The sequence below is a fragment of the Lathamus discolor genome, chromosome 7 (assembly GCF_037157495.1).
Source record: "Lathamus discolor isolate bLatDis1 chromosome 7, bLatDis1.hap1, whole genome shotgun sequence".
Lineage (NCBI taxonomy): Eukaryota > Metazoa > Chordata > Aves > Psittaciformes > Psittacidae > Lathamus > Lathamus discolor.
The window spans coordinates 644,576-659,989 of NC_088890.1; the positions used below are offsets into that span (position 1 = coordinate 644,576).

At 68.3% G+C, this 15,414-nt stretch overlaps 1 protein-coding gene across 1 annotated transcript in view; it reads left to right on the top strand.

The window, feature by feature from the left end:
* Window positions 1–12,849, top strand: part of COL7A1 (collagen type VII alpha 1 chain) — a 29,414-nt gene extending 16,565 nt beyond the window's left edge. The window contains exons 64-122 of the mRNA XM_065687622.1: window positions 74–154; window positions 300–335; window positions 559–630; window positions 803–847; window positions 1,020–1,055; window positions 1,199–1,234; window positions 1,317–1,421; window positions 1,522–1,557; window positions 1,685–1,720; window positions 1,881–1,928; window positions 2,044–2,079; window positions 2,226–2,357; window positions 2,467–2,676; window positions 2,764–2,799; window positions 2,961–3,005; window positions 3,161–3,232; window positions 3,334–3,378; window positions 3,491–3,553; window positions 3,789–3,833; window positions 4,232–4,267; window positions 4,448–4,483; window positions 4,603–4,647; window positions 4,744–4,776; window positions 4,905–4,967; window positions 5,050–5,085; window positions 5,209–5,289; window positions 5,367–5,435; window positions 5,516–5,551; window positions 5,722–5,763; window positions 5,869–5,913; window positions 6,037–6,081; window positions 6,197–6,232; window positions 6,321–6,380; window positions 6,507–6,632; window positions 6,717–6,788; window positions 6,956–6,991; window positions 7,224–7,283; window positions 7,412–7,456; window positions 7,542–7,577; window positions 7,702–7,737; window positions 7,821–7,877; window positions 8,057–8,128; window positions 8,385–8,456; window positions 8,553–8,588; window positions 8,679–8,759; window positions 8,834–8,887; window positions 9,054–9,107; window positions 9,182–9,244; window positions 9,375–9,437; window positions 9,665–9,781; window positions 10,085–10,162; window positions 10,240–10,293; window positions 10,506–10,554; window positions 10,657–10,704; window positions 11,124–11,207; window positions 11,405–11,473; window positions 11,813–11,932; window positions 12,237–12,416; window positions 12,554–12,849. Coding sequence (XP_065543694.1) covers window positions 74–154; window positions 300–335; window positions 559–630; window positions 803–847; window positions 1,020–1,055; window positions 1,199–1,234; window positions 1,317–1,421; window positions 1,522–1,557; window positions 1,685–1,720; window positions 1,881–1,928; window positions 2,044–2,079; window positions 2,226–2,357; window positions 2,467–2,676; window positions 2,764–2,799; window positions 2,961–3,005; window positions 3,161–3,232; window positions 3,334–3,378; window positions 3,491–3,553; window positions 3,789–3,833; window positions 4,232–4,267; window positions 4,448–4,483; window positions 4,603–4,647; window positions 4,744–4,776; window positions 4,905–4,967; window positions 5,050–5,085; window positions 5,209–5,289; window positions 5,367–5,435; window positions 5,516–5,551; window positions 5,722–5,763; window positions 5,869–5,913; window positions 6,037–6,081; window positions 6,197–6,232; window positions 6,321–6,380; window positions 6,507–6,632; window positions 6,717–6,788; window positions 6,956–6,991; window positions 7,224–7,283; window positions 7,412–7,456; window positions 7,542–7,577; window positions 7,702–7,737; window positions 7,821–7,877; window positions 8,057–8,128; window positions 8,385–8,456; window positions 8,553–8,588; window positions 8,679–8,759; window positions 8,834–8,887; window positions 9,054–9,107; window positions 9,182–9,244; window positions 9,375–9,437; window positions 9,665–9,781; window positions 10,085–10,162; window positions 10,240–10,293; window positions 10,506–10,554; window positions 10,657–10,704; window positions 11,124–11,207; window positions 11,405–11,473; window positions 11,813–11,932; window positions 12,237–12,416; window positions 12,554–12,603 — 3,690 coding nt within the window. The 3' untranslated portion in view covers window positions 12,604–12,849. The remainder of the gene's footprint in view (window positions 1–73; window positions 155–299; window positions 336–558; window positions 631–802; window positions 848–1,019; window positions 1,056–1,198; window positions 1,235–1,316; window positions 1,422–1,521; window positions 1,558–1,684; window positions 1,721–1,880; window positions 1,929–2,043; window positions 2,080–2,225; window positions 2,358–2,466; window positions 2,677–2,763; window positions 2,800–2,960; window positions 3,006–3,160; window positions 3,233–3,333; window positions 3,379–3,490; window positions 3,554–3,788; window positions 3,834–4,231; window positions 4,268–4,447; window positions 4,484–4,602; window positions 4,648–4,743; window positions 4,777–4,904; window positions 4,968–5,049; window positions 5,086–5,208; window positions 5,290–5,366; window positions 5,436–5,515; window positions 5,552–5,721; window positions 5,764–5,868; window positions 5,914–6,036; window positions 6,082–6,196; window positions 6,233–6,320; window positions 6,381–6,506; window positions 6,633–6,716; window positions 6,789–6,955; window positions 6,992–7,223; window positions 7,284–7,411; window positions 7,457–7,541; window positions 7,578–7,701; window positions 7,738–7,820; window positions 7,878–8,056; window positions 8,129–8,384; window positions 8,457–8,552; window positions 8,589–8,678; window positions 8,760–8,833; window positions 8,888–9,053; window positions 9,108–9,181; window positions 9,245–9,374; window positions 9,438–9,664; window positions 9,782–10,084; window positions 10,163–10,239; window positions 10,294–10,505; window positions 10,555–10,656; window positions 10,705–11,123; window positions 11,208–11,404; window positions 11,474–11,812; window positions 11,933–12,236; window positions 12,417–12,553) is intronic.
* The last annotated feature ends 2,565 nt before the right edge of the window (window positions 12,850–15,414 follow it).

Sequence of the window (15,414 nt, forward strand, 5' to 3'; positions counted from 1 at the left end):
GCGGGCTGGGGCTGCCCCACAGCACCCCCGTCCTGCCCCACGGCTCCAGCCCTGCCGCACTGCTCTGTTACAGGGGGACCGTGGCCTGCCGGGGCTGGACGGCCGCAATGGGCTGGAGGGCAAACCAGGACCCCCGGGTCCTGCCGGGCTGCGGGTGAGCATGGGGCAGGGCAGGGGCTGGGGCTGGGGGGCGATGGGGAGGAGGAGCTGCCCCCGGGCACCCTCTGCTCCAGGCTGGGGATGCTCGCAGGGAGCTTTATCTCAGGGGTGTCCCTCTCCTCCCCTCTCCTTGTCTGCAGGGAGACCCCGGGAAGCAGGGGGACCCTGGCCGGGATGTAAGTACCTCGGGGAGGGTGGGCTTGGGCTGTGCCTCTGATGGGGCCATGTAAGGAACCGATGTCTTGTCCCACGCTTCCTGGTCCGGGGAAGCAGGGCAGGACTGTCCCTGCCCCAGCAGCGTGCTGCTGTCCCGGAGCAGATGGGTGCCCTGCCACCATGTGCTCCCCCCCTGTACCCCCCCCGTACCCCTCCCGTGCTCCCCATCCCCTTTCCCTGCAGGGGCTTCCCGGGCTGCGTGGGGAGCAGGGGCTGCCTGGCCCTGTGGGACCTCTGGGACCACCCGGTGTCCCCGTAAGTACCAGCCATGGGGACACATCCTGCCCTGTGCCCTCCCCACTGGGTCCATTTGCTGGGGCTCACCCTGTGCCCGGCCCCCACTTCCCTGCACCCTGGGGCCTTGGTGGGGCCCGAGGAGCCCTGGGTGCTGAGGGGGAGGCCTCCCACTGCCTCTGCTTCCTCCCAGGGCAAACCCGGCGAGGACGGCAAACCCGGCCTCAGCGGCAAGAACGTGAGTAGGGGGAGCAGGGCTTGGGTTTGGGCTTGCTGGGGGGCTGAGGGCTGCTGATCCCCCGCAATGGGGCTTGTGGCCAAGAGCCCCCATGCCCTGAGCTCTGCCCCCAGTGCCTGTCCCTGTGCTGGGGTGGTCAAGTCGGGCACTGACCGGCAGCCTGTGTCCCTAGGGAGAAGATGGGACACCGGGAGAGGATGGCAGAAAGGTGAGGAGCCGAGCCCCGGCTGGTCCCTGCGTGGTTCCGGTGTGCTCCCCACACACCCGGCGGCTCCCCCTGCCTGGCTCCTGAGCATCGTTTTGGGGCATGCAGATGGGACAGCATCCCTGTAACTGCTTTCCCCCGCTTAGGGAGACAAAGGTGATGCAGGACCCCCTGGCAGAGAGGTGAGAGCAGCGTGGCGGCGGGTGCTGGGTGCTGCTGCACCGGGACCCACCGGCACCCAGCGGGTGCCTCTGCTCTCTGCAGGGCCGCAGCGGTGCCAAGGGCGAGCAGGGGGACAGGGGCGTCCCAGGGCCCCTCGGCCCCCCCGGCCTCCCTGGCGTCCCGGGGCAGGTCGGGCCCCCAGGACAGGTTCGTAGTGCCCCTGGTGCCACCCAGCACCGGAGCCCCGCCGCGGGGCACAGCCCCTGTCCATGGTGCTGGGTGACACGGCCCCCCCTGCGTCTTCCAGGGCTCACCGGGGCTCCGGGGGGCGGCCGGACCCAAGGTAGGTGTGCTCCGGACCCCGAGGCAAAGGGCTGGGGGCCCTGTGCCAGAGGGACGGGTCCTTGGTGGGACTCAGGGCTGGACCCCGGGGCTGGCTCTGCCCCACTGACGCCTTTGCCGTGTTTCAGGGGGACCCGGGGGAGCCCGGGCTGCGAGGGGAGCCTGTGAGTACCCAGCGCCGAGCCCCACATGCTGCCAGCGCCCAGGGCAGTGGCAGCACCGGCAGCGTTGACCCTGAAACCTACCGAGGGCAGCACCAGCCCTGCTCAGCTCCGCTCCTGCACTGCGCACATCTTCCCCTTCCCTCTTTCCCTGCACCCGTAGGGGCGACCTGGCAGCCCTGGAGCTCGCGGAGACCCCGGCGCTGCAGTGGTGAGGCCCCTGGACCCGCTGGGCCGGGCTGTCGGTGCCAGGGGACAGGAACCCTCCGCAGCCCCCGTGGTGGGAGCAGCAAATCCCGCTTCATTTTGATGTGCCTCTATTGCAGAACGTGGAACGCAGCCTGGAAGCGCTCGGCATCAAGGTGTGCAGGAGGGCTGCGGGGTCTGCTCCTGCACGCAGCGGCAGGAGCGGGACACGGGAGGCGGTGGGACATGGGCATGGGTTGGTGGGGCTGCTGTGGCTGGGTTGCTCTCCCCCGCTGACCGGCGGCTCTCTCCTCCCTCCCAGGTCTCATCCCTGAAGGAGCTCACGGGTGCCTATGATGGGAGCTCAGACTCGTTCCTGCCAGTGTCGGAGCGGCTGCGGGGCCAGAAGGGCAGCCGGGGAGAGCCGGGCGAAAGGGGGCCCCCGGGTCGGGAGGTGAGCGGCGCTGGGCATGGCCATGGAGCCGGCTCAGCCCGGGATGCTCGGGAAGGGCTGGGAGCCCCGGCGCAGGCCGGCTCTGGCAGCACGGTGCTGTGTTTTGCAGGGCTCCTTAGGCTTCCCCGGCGAGCGAGGACCCAAAGGTGACAAAGGGGACACGGGTGCCCCCGGCCCGCAGGGCCCCATGGGCCGCGCTGTGGGCGAGCGAGGCCCCGAGGGGCCGGCGGGGCAGCCGGGGGAGCCGGGCAAGCCGGGCATCCCTGGGGTGCCGGGCCGGGCCGGGGAGCTGGGGGAGGCCGGGCGGCCCGGAGAGAAGGTGAGTGTGTGGGGAGGGGGGTGAGGGATGCGGCAGGGGCCGGGGCGTGGGGACAGCCCCGTGATGGCCACCGTGCTCCTTTCGCAGGGTGACCGGGGCGAGAAGGGCGAGCGGGGCGAGCAGGTGAGATGGGGACACGGTCCCCTCCATTCCCGCTGTGCTGTGCGGCTTTGTGGGACGGAGGGGTGCTCTATGGGACCCAGCAGTGGTCGCAGCAAGGTGGCTCTGCTCCCCTGTGCCCTGCTGTCCCTTTGATGCTCAACCTATTTTTCTCCCCCCTCCAGGGCAGGGATGGTTTGCCCGGCCCCCAGGGCCCCCCCGGGCCAAAGGTAAGTGATGGGTGCTGCTGGGGACCATCACCAGCGGAGCTGCTGCAGCTCTGGGGGCACACAGTGCCCTGGCAGGGGGACCTGGGGAGGGCTGTGCCCGGGGGGGACCTCGCTGGTGTCGCTGGGTGCTGGCCCTCACTGTGCCCCCCCCGCAGGCAGAGGTGGTCGAGGGCAGCCTCATGGGCTTCCCGGGAGAGCGCGGCCCCGTCGGACCCAAGGGAGTGAAGGTGCGTGGATGGGCGGAAGGGAGGGGGCAGCCGAGGGGGCTGTGACCGGGGACAATGGCGGGGCTATGGGGGATGATGGGCTCTGTCTGCCCCCCACGCAGGGCGAGCCGGGAGCCGAGGGCGAGCGGGGACCCAAAGGAGATAAGGTCTGAGGTCGTGAGTGCTGCTGCCAACGGGGCAGCCCCATGGGGCACAGCCCCGCGGGGGGGGCAGGAAGGTCCCTGCCTGTCCTGTGACCTGTGCCTGTTCCTGCTGCAGGGCGAGGGTGGCCCAAGGGGAGAGCGAGGGGAGCCCGGTGAGAAGGGCAGGGACGGTGCCCCGGTGAGTGCTGCTCTGCCCCCTGCCCGGCACTGACCCTGTTCCCTTCCCCAGCCTGGCACTGACCCTGTCCCCAGCCTGGCACTGACCCTGTCCCCGTCCCCAGCCTGGCACTGACCCTGTCCCTGTCCCCAGCCTGGCACTGACCCTGTCCCCAGCCTGGCACTGACCCTGTCCCCAGCCCGGCACTGACCCTGTCCCCAGCCTGGCACTGAGCCGTGCCCATCTCTTGCTCCAGGGTCTCCCGGGTGAGAGAGGGCTGTCTGGTCCCGAGGGGAAACCGGTGAGTGGGGACATGGTGAGGGGATGTGGGCTGGGCAGGGGACCTGCTGGTCCTGTGGTCACACAACAGCCATCACCGGCACCAGTGGGAGCAGAGATCAGAGGGGGCAGCCTGGGCAAGAGAAGGCTCCTGAAGGGGAGACCTGAGAGCAGCTCCAGTGCCTAAAGGGGCTGCAGGAAACCTGGAGAGGGGCTTGGGCCAAGGGCCTGTAGGGCCAGGCCAAGGGGAATGGCTTGAACCTGCCCGAGGGGAGGCTGAGCTGAGCTCTGAGGAAGTTCTTCAGTACGCGGGCCCCAGGCTGTATGGCGATGGAACGGGGAGCATCCCTGGGGACAGGCAGGGCTGTTTGCGGGTGCCGGTTCCTGCTCACTCCCTGGCTCTGACGTGGTTCTTTGCAGGGTTTGCCAGGCTTCCCCGGCGTGCTGGGACGCCCGGTAGGTGTCTGTGCCCCCCCGTCCCCCTGACACCCCCACGTCACTGTGTCCTCCCTCCACTTGCTGTGGGTGCTCGCAGAGCTGCTGGCACTCTCTGGGTCTCCTCTCCCAGGGGACACCCCATGCATCCACTGGGGAGAACCCATCCCCACAGTGACCCCCATCTCTTCCTCCCTTCAGGGCAGCCCAGGAGACCCGGGACCCCCAGGACCTCCGGTAAGGACCCACCCCGTGCCATGCACAGGGGGATGTTGCGTGAAGAGCGGGCATCAGCCAGGGTGGGCTGTGCCACCAGCAAGCGCCGACCCAGCGTAACATCCCCTTGTCCCCTGCAGGGCAGCGCTGGCCCACCGGGAGCCCCGGGCCCAGTTGGCACCAAGGTACGGCAGCGGCACTGGTGCTGGCATCGCCAGTGGCAGGGCAGGGATGTGGCTGTGGGTCTGGTGATGGGGCTGATGCTGGTGCTGTCGTTACAGGGTGATCCGGGGGAGCCTGGCTCTGGTATCCGGGTGAGCACTCGCCCCCTCCCCACCCAGAACCCCAAACCCATCCAGTGCACCTCCGGTGGGGCCAGCCTAGGTCCTGGCTGTGCCGGGGCAGTTTTCCAGCCCCTCTGACACCTCTGTTTCCATTGCAGGGCCTGCCTGGTCCCCAGGGCAACATGGGGCTGCCTGGCCCCCCTGGCCCCCCTGGCCCTGGGGTAGGTGTTTACAGCCCCCTGCCCTGTCCCATGGCCGTTCCTGATGGGCTCCCACTTGATTCTGCTCCCATCTCCCTTGCAGGGCCCACCGGGTGTCCCCGGGCTGACAGGACAAGTGGTGAGTGCCTTGTCCCCCTGTGCCCGGCTGCCACTGGTGTGGGTGCTCAGAGGTGTGGGGCTGTTTGGGGCTGCAGGACCCCAGTACCCAGCTGCACCCCCCAGCCGGTCCTGCTGCCCGCAGGGGGAGAGCGGGAAGCCGGGAGTGCCGGGCCGGGATGGCGTGCCGGGGAAGGATGGCGAGGCCGGGATGCCGGGGAAGATGGTACGTGTGTGCTCCTCCCCAGTGGGACCCGCGCTCCGCCTGGGGTCTGTGCCTGAGGCTCCTGTTGCTTGTGCCAGGGGGTACCGGGACCTTCGGGTCCTGCTGGTCCCAAGGGAGAGCCAGGGGATGCCGGAGCGCCAGGGCAGGTGAGTGCAGAGCTGGAGCACCGGGATGAGCGGAGCATCCCTATGGAGCCCTGCTCACCGGTCCCCCTTACTGTGCCCAGGCCATCGCCGGCCCTCCTGGTGCCAAAGGGGAGAAGGTGAGGAGCTGCAGTGCGCGGTGGGGGGACCCCCACCCTTGGGTGCTACCAAAGGCACTGGGGCTGGGGCGGGCTGGGGTCTGGTACCTGATGCTGGCACGACTGAGCACACGTGTGTGCCTGAGCATCTGTGTCCCCGTGTGTGCCTGAGCATGCGTGTGCTGCTGCAGGGCGAGCCGGCACTGCTGGAGGGTGTGCTGCTGGGAGAGCCGGTGAGTTGGCCCCATCGACCCCCCCATTAAACCTCACCCCCCCCCCCCCACCCTCCTGGGCGCAGGCCAGCCCTGTGCCCCCCCAACCCCGCTCTCCCCCAGCAGGGCTCCAAGGGCGACCGAGGCTTGCCGGGCCCCAAGGGCGAGAAGGTGAGTGCTGCTGGGGGGTGGCAGGGAGGGGGTCCTGGGTCTGCCTGGACGCAGCGGGAGCACCCGGACACAGCCCCGTGCCTCGTCTCATGCTCCTGCTTCCTGCTCTCTTCCCACTGCCAGGGGGAGCCGGGACGATTTGGGGAGCCGGGAGATCCTGGGGAAGACGTGAGTAGGAGCACGTGGGGTCGGGGTGGATGCTGGGGGTGGTGGGTGCTGTCGCAGGACCTGTGTCCTCACCACGTACAGCCCAGCCCTTACCGGTGCCTTCGTGTCTTCACAGGGAGCCAAAGGGTCCTCCGGAGCCAAAGGGGAGAAGGTGGGTGTGTGCTCCGGGTGGCGCGGTGCCCCCGGCACGCGGTGCCTGCCGGCCAGGGGATGTGCCCCACACTCTGTGCCCCATGCAGGGATCACCAGGGATCGGCGTGCAGGGACCGCCAGGGCAGGCTGGGCCGCCGGGGTTGAAGGTAACCCCTGTCCCCGTGTCACCCGGGGCACCACGTCCCCAGAGCCTGCTGCTGCCCTGGCCAAGGGGGGAGCATGCTCCCAAAGGGCTCTCCTCATGGGCCACATCGTTTTCCTCCCTGCTCTAGGGTGACATCGGCTTGCCAGGCCTGCCAGGACCCCCGGGCTCAGCCGGCATCGCTGGGACACCGGGGCAGCCGGGGCTCAGAGGGGACAGCGGGCAGCCCGGCCCGCCGGGGCCCCCAGGAGAGAGGGTACAGGGGGTGACCCTGGAGCCCTGGGCAGTGGCAGTGGGACCCCCCCCGCAGCCCCTGCCTCTCACCCCTGTTTCCCCACAGGGTCTGATCGGCTTTCCCGGGAGAGACGGCACCCCCGGAGCACCGGGACCTGCGGGGCCCCCGGGGCCGGCCGTGAGTGTGGGGCTGCAGTGCCCGTTGGTGTGGGCAGGGCGATGGGCACCCTCCCTGCACATCCCACCCCGGGCTGGGGCTGCTGGGCTCCGGGCGGGAGCCTGGGGTGCTGCCTGGGGTGCTTGCATCGCCCTCCTCCCATCGCTCACCCCTCTCCTCTCCTCTAGGGCATCCAGGGGGCTGCTGGCCCGAAAGGTGACAAGGTAGGGACAGGGCACGGCCCTGCAGCGCCAGGGCTGCTCCTCCCGCGGGCTGTCCCTGCTGCGGCTCCCCGGGGATGCTGAGCCCGCTCTGGGTGCTGGCACTTGGAGCCTGCTGTGCCCCCAGCCCCCGGGGGGGCGGCAGGGACCCTGTGTGGGGTGTCCAGTGCCGGGGGGGCACACGGCATGGCTGGGGCAGCGAGGGCAGGGCTGAGCTCTCCACATTCCCTGGCAGGGAGCACCGGGGGCCGGGCTGCCAGGGGCCAGAGGAGAGCGCGGAGACCCAGGGCCACGGGTAGGTACAGGCACAGCCCCTGTGCCCCTGCCACAGCCCCCGGGTCCCCAGGGAAGCCAGAGGCTGTCCCTGGGGGGTGCTGGGTGCCCCCATTGCAGACCCCTCCTCATTCCCCTTTCTTCTCACAGGGTGAAGACGGGCGCCCAGGGCCAGAAGGGGACCGAGGGCCGGCGGTAAATCCCCCCCCCGGCTGCCCCCCCCCCGGGCCTCCTGCACCCCTTCCCTCTCCTCTCCTCTCCTCTCTTCTCTCTCCCACAGGGCTTGCCAGGGAACCGTGGGGAGCGTGGGGACAAGGTGAGGGGCTCTGGGAGCCGGGGGGTGAACGATGCACCCCAGGGGTCAGGGTCCCCCGTCCCAGGGGTGCTGTCGCTCCCCGCTGGCATCCTCGCAGCGTCTCCCCATCTCCCCTTCCTCACAGGGAGACGCTGGGGCACCGGGGCCCAAAGGAGACAGGGTGAGTCCCCGGGATGGGGCAGCGGGAGGAGGGCAGCAGCGCTGACCCCCTGCTTACCCCATCCCTGGCATTCCTGTGTGCAGGGCGATACCGTGGTGGTGGAGGGGCCCGCCGGGGCGCGGGGCAGCAAAGGGGAGCCGGTAAGAGCTGTCCCCATCCTCCCTGTCCCCATCCTCCCTGTCCCCATCCTCCCTGTCCCCATCCTCCCTGTCCCCATCTTCCCCCCATCCCTGCCCAGGGAGCTCTGTTCTCTTCATCCCAGCGTGTATCTGAGCATCTCCCCATGCCCTGACCTGTCCCGGTGTTTCCCCCTTTGCAGGGAGACCGTGGCCTGAAGGGCACAGAAGGGGACAAGGGGGACAAAGGGGAGCAAGGCATGCCTGGAGAGAAGGTACTGGGCTGGGAGGGCTTGTGTGGGGCTGGGGGCTGCTGGGCTGGGGACCATGGAGGGCTGTTGCTGGACCCAGGGACCAGGGTGTGATGGCATCCCTGTGTCCATGCGCTGGTGCCTGTGGGCACCCTGGCTCGATGAGCCCCAGCAAGGGGAGCTGCTGGAGCCGGCCTTTGTGGTGCCTGTGGCTCCATGGGGCTGTGCCATGGCCAGAGCAATCCCTCCTGCCCCGTGTCGATCTGGTCTCTGCTTGCAGGGGGCGAGGGGGGAGCAAGGCGAGAAGGGCTCCACCGGCTTCCCAGGGGCACGTGGCCCCGGCGGGCAGAAGGTGAGGAGCTGGAACCCCTCCGGGGCTGGGGGTGCTGGGGGGGTGCTGGGGCACCATCCCCTCAGCTGCCCTGACCCATGCCTTTTCCATCCCCAGGGAGAGGTGGGAGCACCGGGGGAGCCCGGCGAGCCGGTGAGGAGCCGCGTCTCGGTGCCGCTGCCGCCCATGGTGCCAGCCCCTGGCAGCACAGGGAGCAGACCCCTCCTGTGCTCCATCCTGCAGGGCCAGCCCGGCCGCGATGGGATCCCAGGAGCCCGTGGGGACAAGGGGGACATGGGACCCCTGGGCATGCGGGGCCCGAAGGTGGGTTGGCTCTGCCCACCCCCAGCCAGACCCACATCCCTTGGGCACAGCTCTGACTCCTCTCATCCCCACAGGGTGAGCGGGGCATGAAGGGTGCTTGCGGCCTCGATGGGGACAAGGGCGAGAAGGTGAGTGTGTGCCTGAGGGTGCTGCCCAGAGGCTGCAGCCCTTCGGATCCCCTCTGCCAGCCACTGAGGGCAGGGAGACGGCTGCGGCCAGATCTCAGCCCCATCATGGGGTGCAGGACTGACCACCCTGCCCCTGTCCTGCCCCTGTCCTGCCCCTGTCCTGCAGGGCGAGCCGGGGCTGCCGGGGCGCTCGGGGCTGCCCGGGAGGAGAGGCGAGCCGGTAAGTGCTGTGCTGAGCGGGTGGTGCTGGAACGTGCGGCTGGTGGCTGATGGACACCTCCCTGTCACCCCCAGGGAGAGCTGGGGCTGTCCGGACCGCCCGGCATCCCCGGCAAGGAGGGACTCATGGGGCCCAAGGTATGTACATGGTGGCAGTGCTGGGGGAAGCTAGGCTGGCGCTTCAGCTGCTGGCTGCCTGTCCCCGCTGCCTGTCTCCTCTGCCTGTCCCCTCTGCCTGTCCCCGCTGCCTGTCCCTTCCTCTTCGCAGGGTGACCGAGGATTTGATGGGCAGCAGGGAGCCAAAGGAGACCAGGGGGAGAAGGGAGAGCGGGTGAGCAGGCTGGCGTGCGCTGCCCCGCATTGCGTTGTCCAGGACCCAGCAGCACCTCGGAGCCCGATGCTCCCAGAAGAGGCGTCCGGTGCTGCTCTGCATTGTCACTGAAGTGACAACAAATCCCCTCCCTTCGCAAGAAGGCACCGGTGCTTTGGGGTGCCCGTGGTGCCCGTTCTGGGGCTGGGGGCTCCAGCTCCACCAGCCTCAGCCCTGCTCTCCTGCAGGGTGCCCCGGGTGTCATCGGTGGCCCCGGTCCCCGGGGCAGTGATGGTGCTCCAGGCCCGCCTGGACCCCCCGGGAGCGTTGGCCCACGAGGTCCTGAGGGCATGCAGGGCCAGAAGGTGAGACCCCACCACCGGGGGGGGCCGGTTCCCCTCTGGGTGCTGGGGGAAGGGGAGGGTCTTCTCCCCATCGCGGGCTAGGGCTTGGTGCCGTCAGGAGCCATGTCCCGGCTCTGTACCTGCCCCTTGCGCCCCCCTGCCCAGGGGTGGGAGCCTGAGGACCCATCCCTGTCCCCATCCCCATCCCCACCTGCACAGTTGTCCCAGGGTGCGGGGACCGGGAACTCGGCACGTCCATAGCGCTGGGTGAGCAGAGGGGCTCCAGAGCCACCAGGCGGGTCCTGAGCTCTATGTGCCTTGCAGGGGGAGCGAGGCCCCCCCGGGCAGTCGGTGCCGGGGGCCCGCGGCGTGCCCGGCATCCCCGGCGAGAGGGGACAGCAGGTTGGTGAGCGGGTCCCTGCGCTGCCCGGCCAGCCCCGGCCGGGACCAGCCTCCCACCTCCCTCTGCTTGTCCCCAGGGCAGCCCCGGCACCCAGGGACAACGCGGGGAGAAGGGGGAGCCGGGGATGACGGTAAGAGCCAGGAGGGAGCCCGCACTGGCTCGCGGTGCTCAGGTCATCAGGATGGGATGGGGACCCGGGGTGCCGGATCCATCCCGCTGCTGCCAGTGAGGGGCTTCCCTCCGCTCCCGGCTCTGCTGGGGCTGGGGAGGAGCTCTTCCTCCTCTCTAACTGCACCATCCCTGCCGTGATCTGGGTCCTTTGCCCCTCCCCGTGCCGGGCAGGAGGAGGAGATCCGCGCCTTCGTGCGGCAGGAGATGAGCCAGCACTGCGGTGAGCATCCCCCTGCCCCGGCCTGGGCTCTGGCCCCGCTGCCGCTGCCCCGGCCTGGGCTCTGGCCCCGCTGCCCCTGACACCGGCCCCTGTCTCCCGCAGCCTGCGGCGGCCGCTTTCCGCAGCGCCTGGACTCCCGTGAGCTCTCAGGTTGTGGCTTCCCCTTCCTACCCCTTGCCCCTCGCATGGGGCACCAGCAGGGTCCCAGCACTCGTGTGTGCCGCTGGTTTTGGGGGTGCTGGAGCAGCTGGGACCCCCTGAAACACCCTTGCCACCCCTTTGTGACCCTCATGGAACCCCTTCAGCCAGGGCCAGCACCAGCGCGGGACCATGTACAGGGAGAAGGGATGGTGCGTGGTGCCGCAGGGATCCCCAGCTCAGGATGGTGCCAAAGGGGTCTGGGCACTGCTGGGCTCTGCCCGACCAGGAAGGGACCACAGGGACAGTGCCCATCCGTGCCTGGTGCTGGAGCTGGGGCAGGGGGGGCTGCAAGGGAGGGGAGGCTGGAGCAGTGGGGTGGAGGGATGGAGGCAAAGGGGCTGCGGTGAGGTGGGTGCTCTCTCCCCAAGGAGGCTGGGGGGCCAGGAGCAGCTTCCGCTCTGCCCAGGGAGGAGGAAGGAGCGTCCGCCAGGACAGGGACCGCGACCAAGCAGGTGATGGAGAGCCCAGAGGCCGTACAAGACCTGACCCCATGGGGACGTGTGCCTCCCTGTGCCCTTCCTCATCCCCATCCTCAGCCGATGGGCTCTGCACCAGCAAGGGCTGTTTTCCCCCTGGGAAGCAGGGGGGATGCACCCCATTTCCCCTTGCCTCCTCCCTGGTATCTACACCGTGTTCTTCCCCCTCACAGGGCTCTTTCCCACCCAGCCCATCCCTGCAGTCCCTGTGCTCAAGTTGTCACACACCGAGGAAGAGGAGGGTGAGTGTCATCCCTGTGCTTTTAGGCCCCATCCCCTTTTTGTCCTGCTCCATGTATGTCACATCCTGCCCTCCACGTCAGGCACTGAGGGGTAACCCAGCAGTGCCCATGCTGGTCCTGGGGGCTTTGATTAAAGAAGGAGGCAAGGAGAGGGCAGCAAGGAATGTGTGTATGCAGGTGTGCACGTGTGTGCTGTGTGTGTGCAGGTGTGCACATGTGTGTGCTGTGTGTGTGCAGGCGTGCACATGTGTGTGCTGTGTGTGTGCAGGCATGTGCAGAGCAGCACAGGAGAGATGCAGAGGCAGGAGGGGGCTGCTGACACAGGTTGCTGTCTCCCAGGGCAGCACAGACGAGTCACACTCGACACTGATGACCTCGAGTATGACAGCGAGTATGGAGAGGAGGAGGAGGAGTACGATGAGGTCCTGGAGATGGATGGCTCAGAGCAGCCTGTGATGGGTGAGAGCTGCTTAGGCAGAAGCTCTTCCCTGTGAGGGTGCTGAGGCGCTGGCACAGGGTGCCCAGAGAAGCTGTGGCTGCCCCATCCCTGGCAGTGCTCAAGGCCAGGTTGGACACAGGGGCTTGGAGCAAGCTGCTCCAGTGGAAGGGGTCCCTGCCCGGGGCAGATCACGAGCTGCAGGAGGGGTTCTCATAGCCCCCAGCAGAGCAGTGGGGGGGTCTCCTGCCTTCGGGGGCTTCCCCTCTGCCTCCATCACCACGGTGCTGCGGCTCTGCCCCCCTCACTGCTGCTGTTGCCCCGCAGCGGAGCCCTGCAGCCTGCCGCTGGACGAGGGGGGCTGCCGGCGCTACACGCTGCGCTGGTACCACAGCCAGAGGGGCTCCGAGTGCCGGCCCTTCGTCTACAGCGGCTGCGGGGGGAACAGCAACCGCTTCGACAGCCGGGAGGAGTGCGAGCTGCGCTGCGGGCAGCGCCCCGGGGCAGGTACGCCCGGCACGGGCCGGCACAGCGCTGGCCCCGGCAGCCTCCCCGCCGGGTGCCAAGGGCTCAGCGGGTGCGGAGCTGGGGGGATGATGCTGGTCGCAAACATCGGCTCCAGCGGCCCGGGTCTCTCTCTGCAGGTGCCCGTGGTGATGCTGGTGGCGAGGCAGGCGCGCAGCCGGAGGCGTAACGCGGGCAGCATCCCAGGGGCAGCATCCCACGGGCAGCATTCTGCAGGGAGTATCCTGCAGGCTGGGCTGTCCCATGGCCGATCCGGCTGCCCCCTGCCCAGGGCTGGGCTGCTGCAGAGCCGGGACCCCCGGCAGGAACCTGGTGCTATTTCTAATGTGTCTTTTTTGCTGCTCATGGGGTTTTTCTTTCATATCAGTTTTATTGCCTGTTAAGGTGAAATTTGTATCAACCCTTGTTCAACCCTTTCCCACCTGGAGGTTTCCTGGGCTGTTCCCGGTGTGGTTTTTAAGTTATTTGCTGCCGATGGGATGGTGCTCAGCCCCTGCTCCCTCTCTGGTGGCCCTGGAGCGGCACTCGGACTGGGCACGGTTGGGGTCCCCTCATCTAACACCCTCATCCCTTTCCCTGTCTTCCCCAGACCCCAACGTTCCCCACTCTCTGCCCACGTCCCTGGGCCAGGCACTGCGGCCCCCCATCCCTCCTCCCCTCCCTGCAGCCACCTCCATCTGAATAAATTTCACCTTAACCTCAACCGGGGCCTGGTTCCCGTTTTGTGGCTGCGATGGTTTGGCAAAGAAAGAGCTGTGTGGAGAGCGGAGGCTTTCTCTCTGCGGTACCCTCCCACTCACACCTCGGCCTTTAACCTGGGGGGGTCAACACTGGGGAACCCCTGAGGATGGGCAGCGTTAGAGCTGGGGACCTGCTCTTAAGCCGAGCATCCCCCAGCTCCCCGCAGTGGGTGATGCCCATCAGGGCTGGGGTCCCCCCTCCCCGGGCACCCCAGGGCCCTGTCCCCGTGCCCGGCTGATGCAAACGGGGCCGTGACCCCCCGGCCGGGCAGTGACGTGCCAGCACGTGGGGCTGCGGTGCTGCAGGATGAATCAGCCCCGCAGCTAATTCTGGCTGCTGGGTGGGAGGTCCTGGCACAGGGACAGAGCTGGCACTGCCGCTGCTGCCACCGCTGGAGGCTGGGCTGGGACCGGTCACCCTGTGGCCATGGGGAGGGCAGGACCCCCAGCGGCCTGACCCAGCCCCCCCAGCACTGTGCCCTGCGCAGCACTCAGGGCTCAGCACCCAACTCACCTCGCAGGTGCCTGCCCAGCCCGAGAGCCCCGGCGTGCTCCCCCAGTCTCTAAGGGGGGGACTTTGGGGTAAATGCTGCTGTGTGGGGCTAACGCCTGCAGCCTGCTACCCCCTGTGTGGCTCCAGGGCTGGCACAGCGGGGAGGTGACATCTCCTGGGATGTCCCCATCTGGCCATGGCCAGGCTGTCACCAGGAGCCACCCAGGATCCTCGTGTGGCACAAAGGCAGGGGCTGGCAATGCCACCAGCACTCGGCTGCAGGCGGAGGGACAGGTTCTGTGCTTGCTGCTCCCTTAAGTGCTCACCCGAGGCTGGCAGGAGCGGGAGGGCTCAGTTGGATGGAGTCAGATGTTAAACAATGAGCCCTGGTCCACCCCGGGTTCCCGGAATCCCCCCCCCCAATGCACTGGTGGGGCTGCAAGGGGGCACCCACCCACCCACGGCCGGGATGATTTCACCCGCTATTAGGCAAAGTGTATTAATAACGTCGTGTCTGTCCCACCCCCCCGTGCACCCATGGTGTGGCCCCGTCACCCCTTGCGGGTGGAGCTGGAGCAGGATAAGAGCCGGGGCTTTGGGGGGAGCGGGGCAAACCCTGGTACCCATCCCAGGAGCTGCCTGAGCCGCAGGGGACGAGGACCCGCTGGAAATGGTGAGGTGCAGCTTCCTTTGGTGGGCTTCTGGGGATGAGGACCTGGGAAATGGGGTGTGTGTGTGGGGGGATGCTTTACTCTGCTTTTCCCCACAATTACCTGCTTTCCAGTGCATTAAACCCCTCCAGCTGCCCTTTCCAGAACCTTCCAAAGAGTTTTACCCTGGAGATGGGGTGCAGGAGGTTGGATGCTTTTCACTGCCTTCCTTCAGCTAACAAACCCCTCCAGGTGACTGATTACAATCCTGGAATCCTAGAACAGTCAGGGCTGGAAAGGACCTTAGGATCATCTACTTCCAACCCTCAAATTCCAGGGGATTCCGGGTTCGGATTAGGGGGAATGCTGCCATGGGATAGGATTTGTGCAGCAATGCCCCCTGCACCCGCTCTGACCCCCAACCCATGGCACGGCACCCAGACCCTCACCCCACAGCACAGCACCCCGTATACCCCCAGGGTCTTCCTGGGCCCAGGATGGGGACAGGGTGGAGGAAGATGCTGAGGCTCAGCACCACTCAGGCTCGCGGACAGACTTGTGCCCCCGTCACCCTGCTGCCTCCCACCCACTGCGCGTTCCGGGCCAAGCGGCTCATGGTCCCCCCGGGGGGGTGGCTTTTGCCCCACAGAGCGCGGGGGTGGCATCCACTGGGGAAGCTGTGGGAGAAGGGCAGCCCCACACGTCACCCTTCCCGGGCCAAAGGGCAGGGCAGGGCTGGGAGCACCCGCGGTCCCCACGGAGCCACCCCACAGAGCGTTGTTTCTGCTGGTGGCAAAGGGCTGGAGGGTGTGAAACGGAGGGGACAGCCCGGGGCTGCAGGGCAGGACAGGCCCCCCAGCTCATTTGCTTCCCAAGTCCCCTTCAGCCTCCCCAGAGCTACCCCAGCATTGCTGAAAGATTAATATCGGGGGGGAAAACTGAGAGCACCCCCGCAGCTGGGCATGGGCAGCTGCCTGGGACTGCGGGGCTGCCTGGGGGCTGTGGGTCATGCTCAGCACCCCCTGTGTGCTCCCCGCAGGCACTCCCCATGCTGCTGTGCCGCAGGATGCTGCTCACCTTCCTGGTGGTCCTTGGGG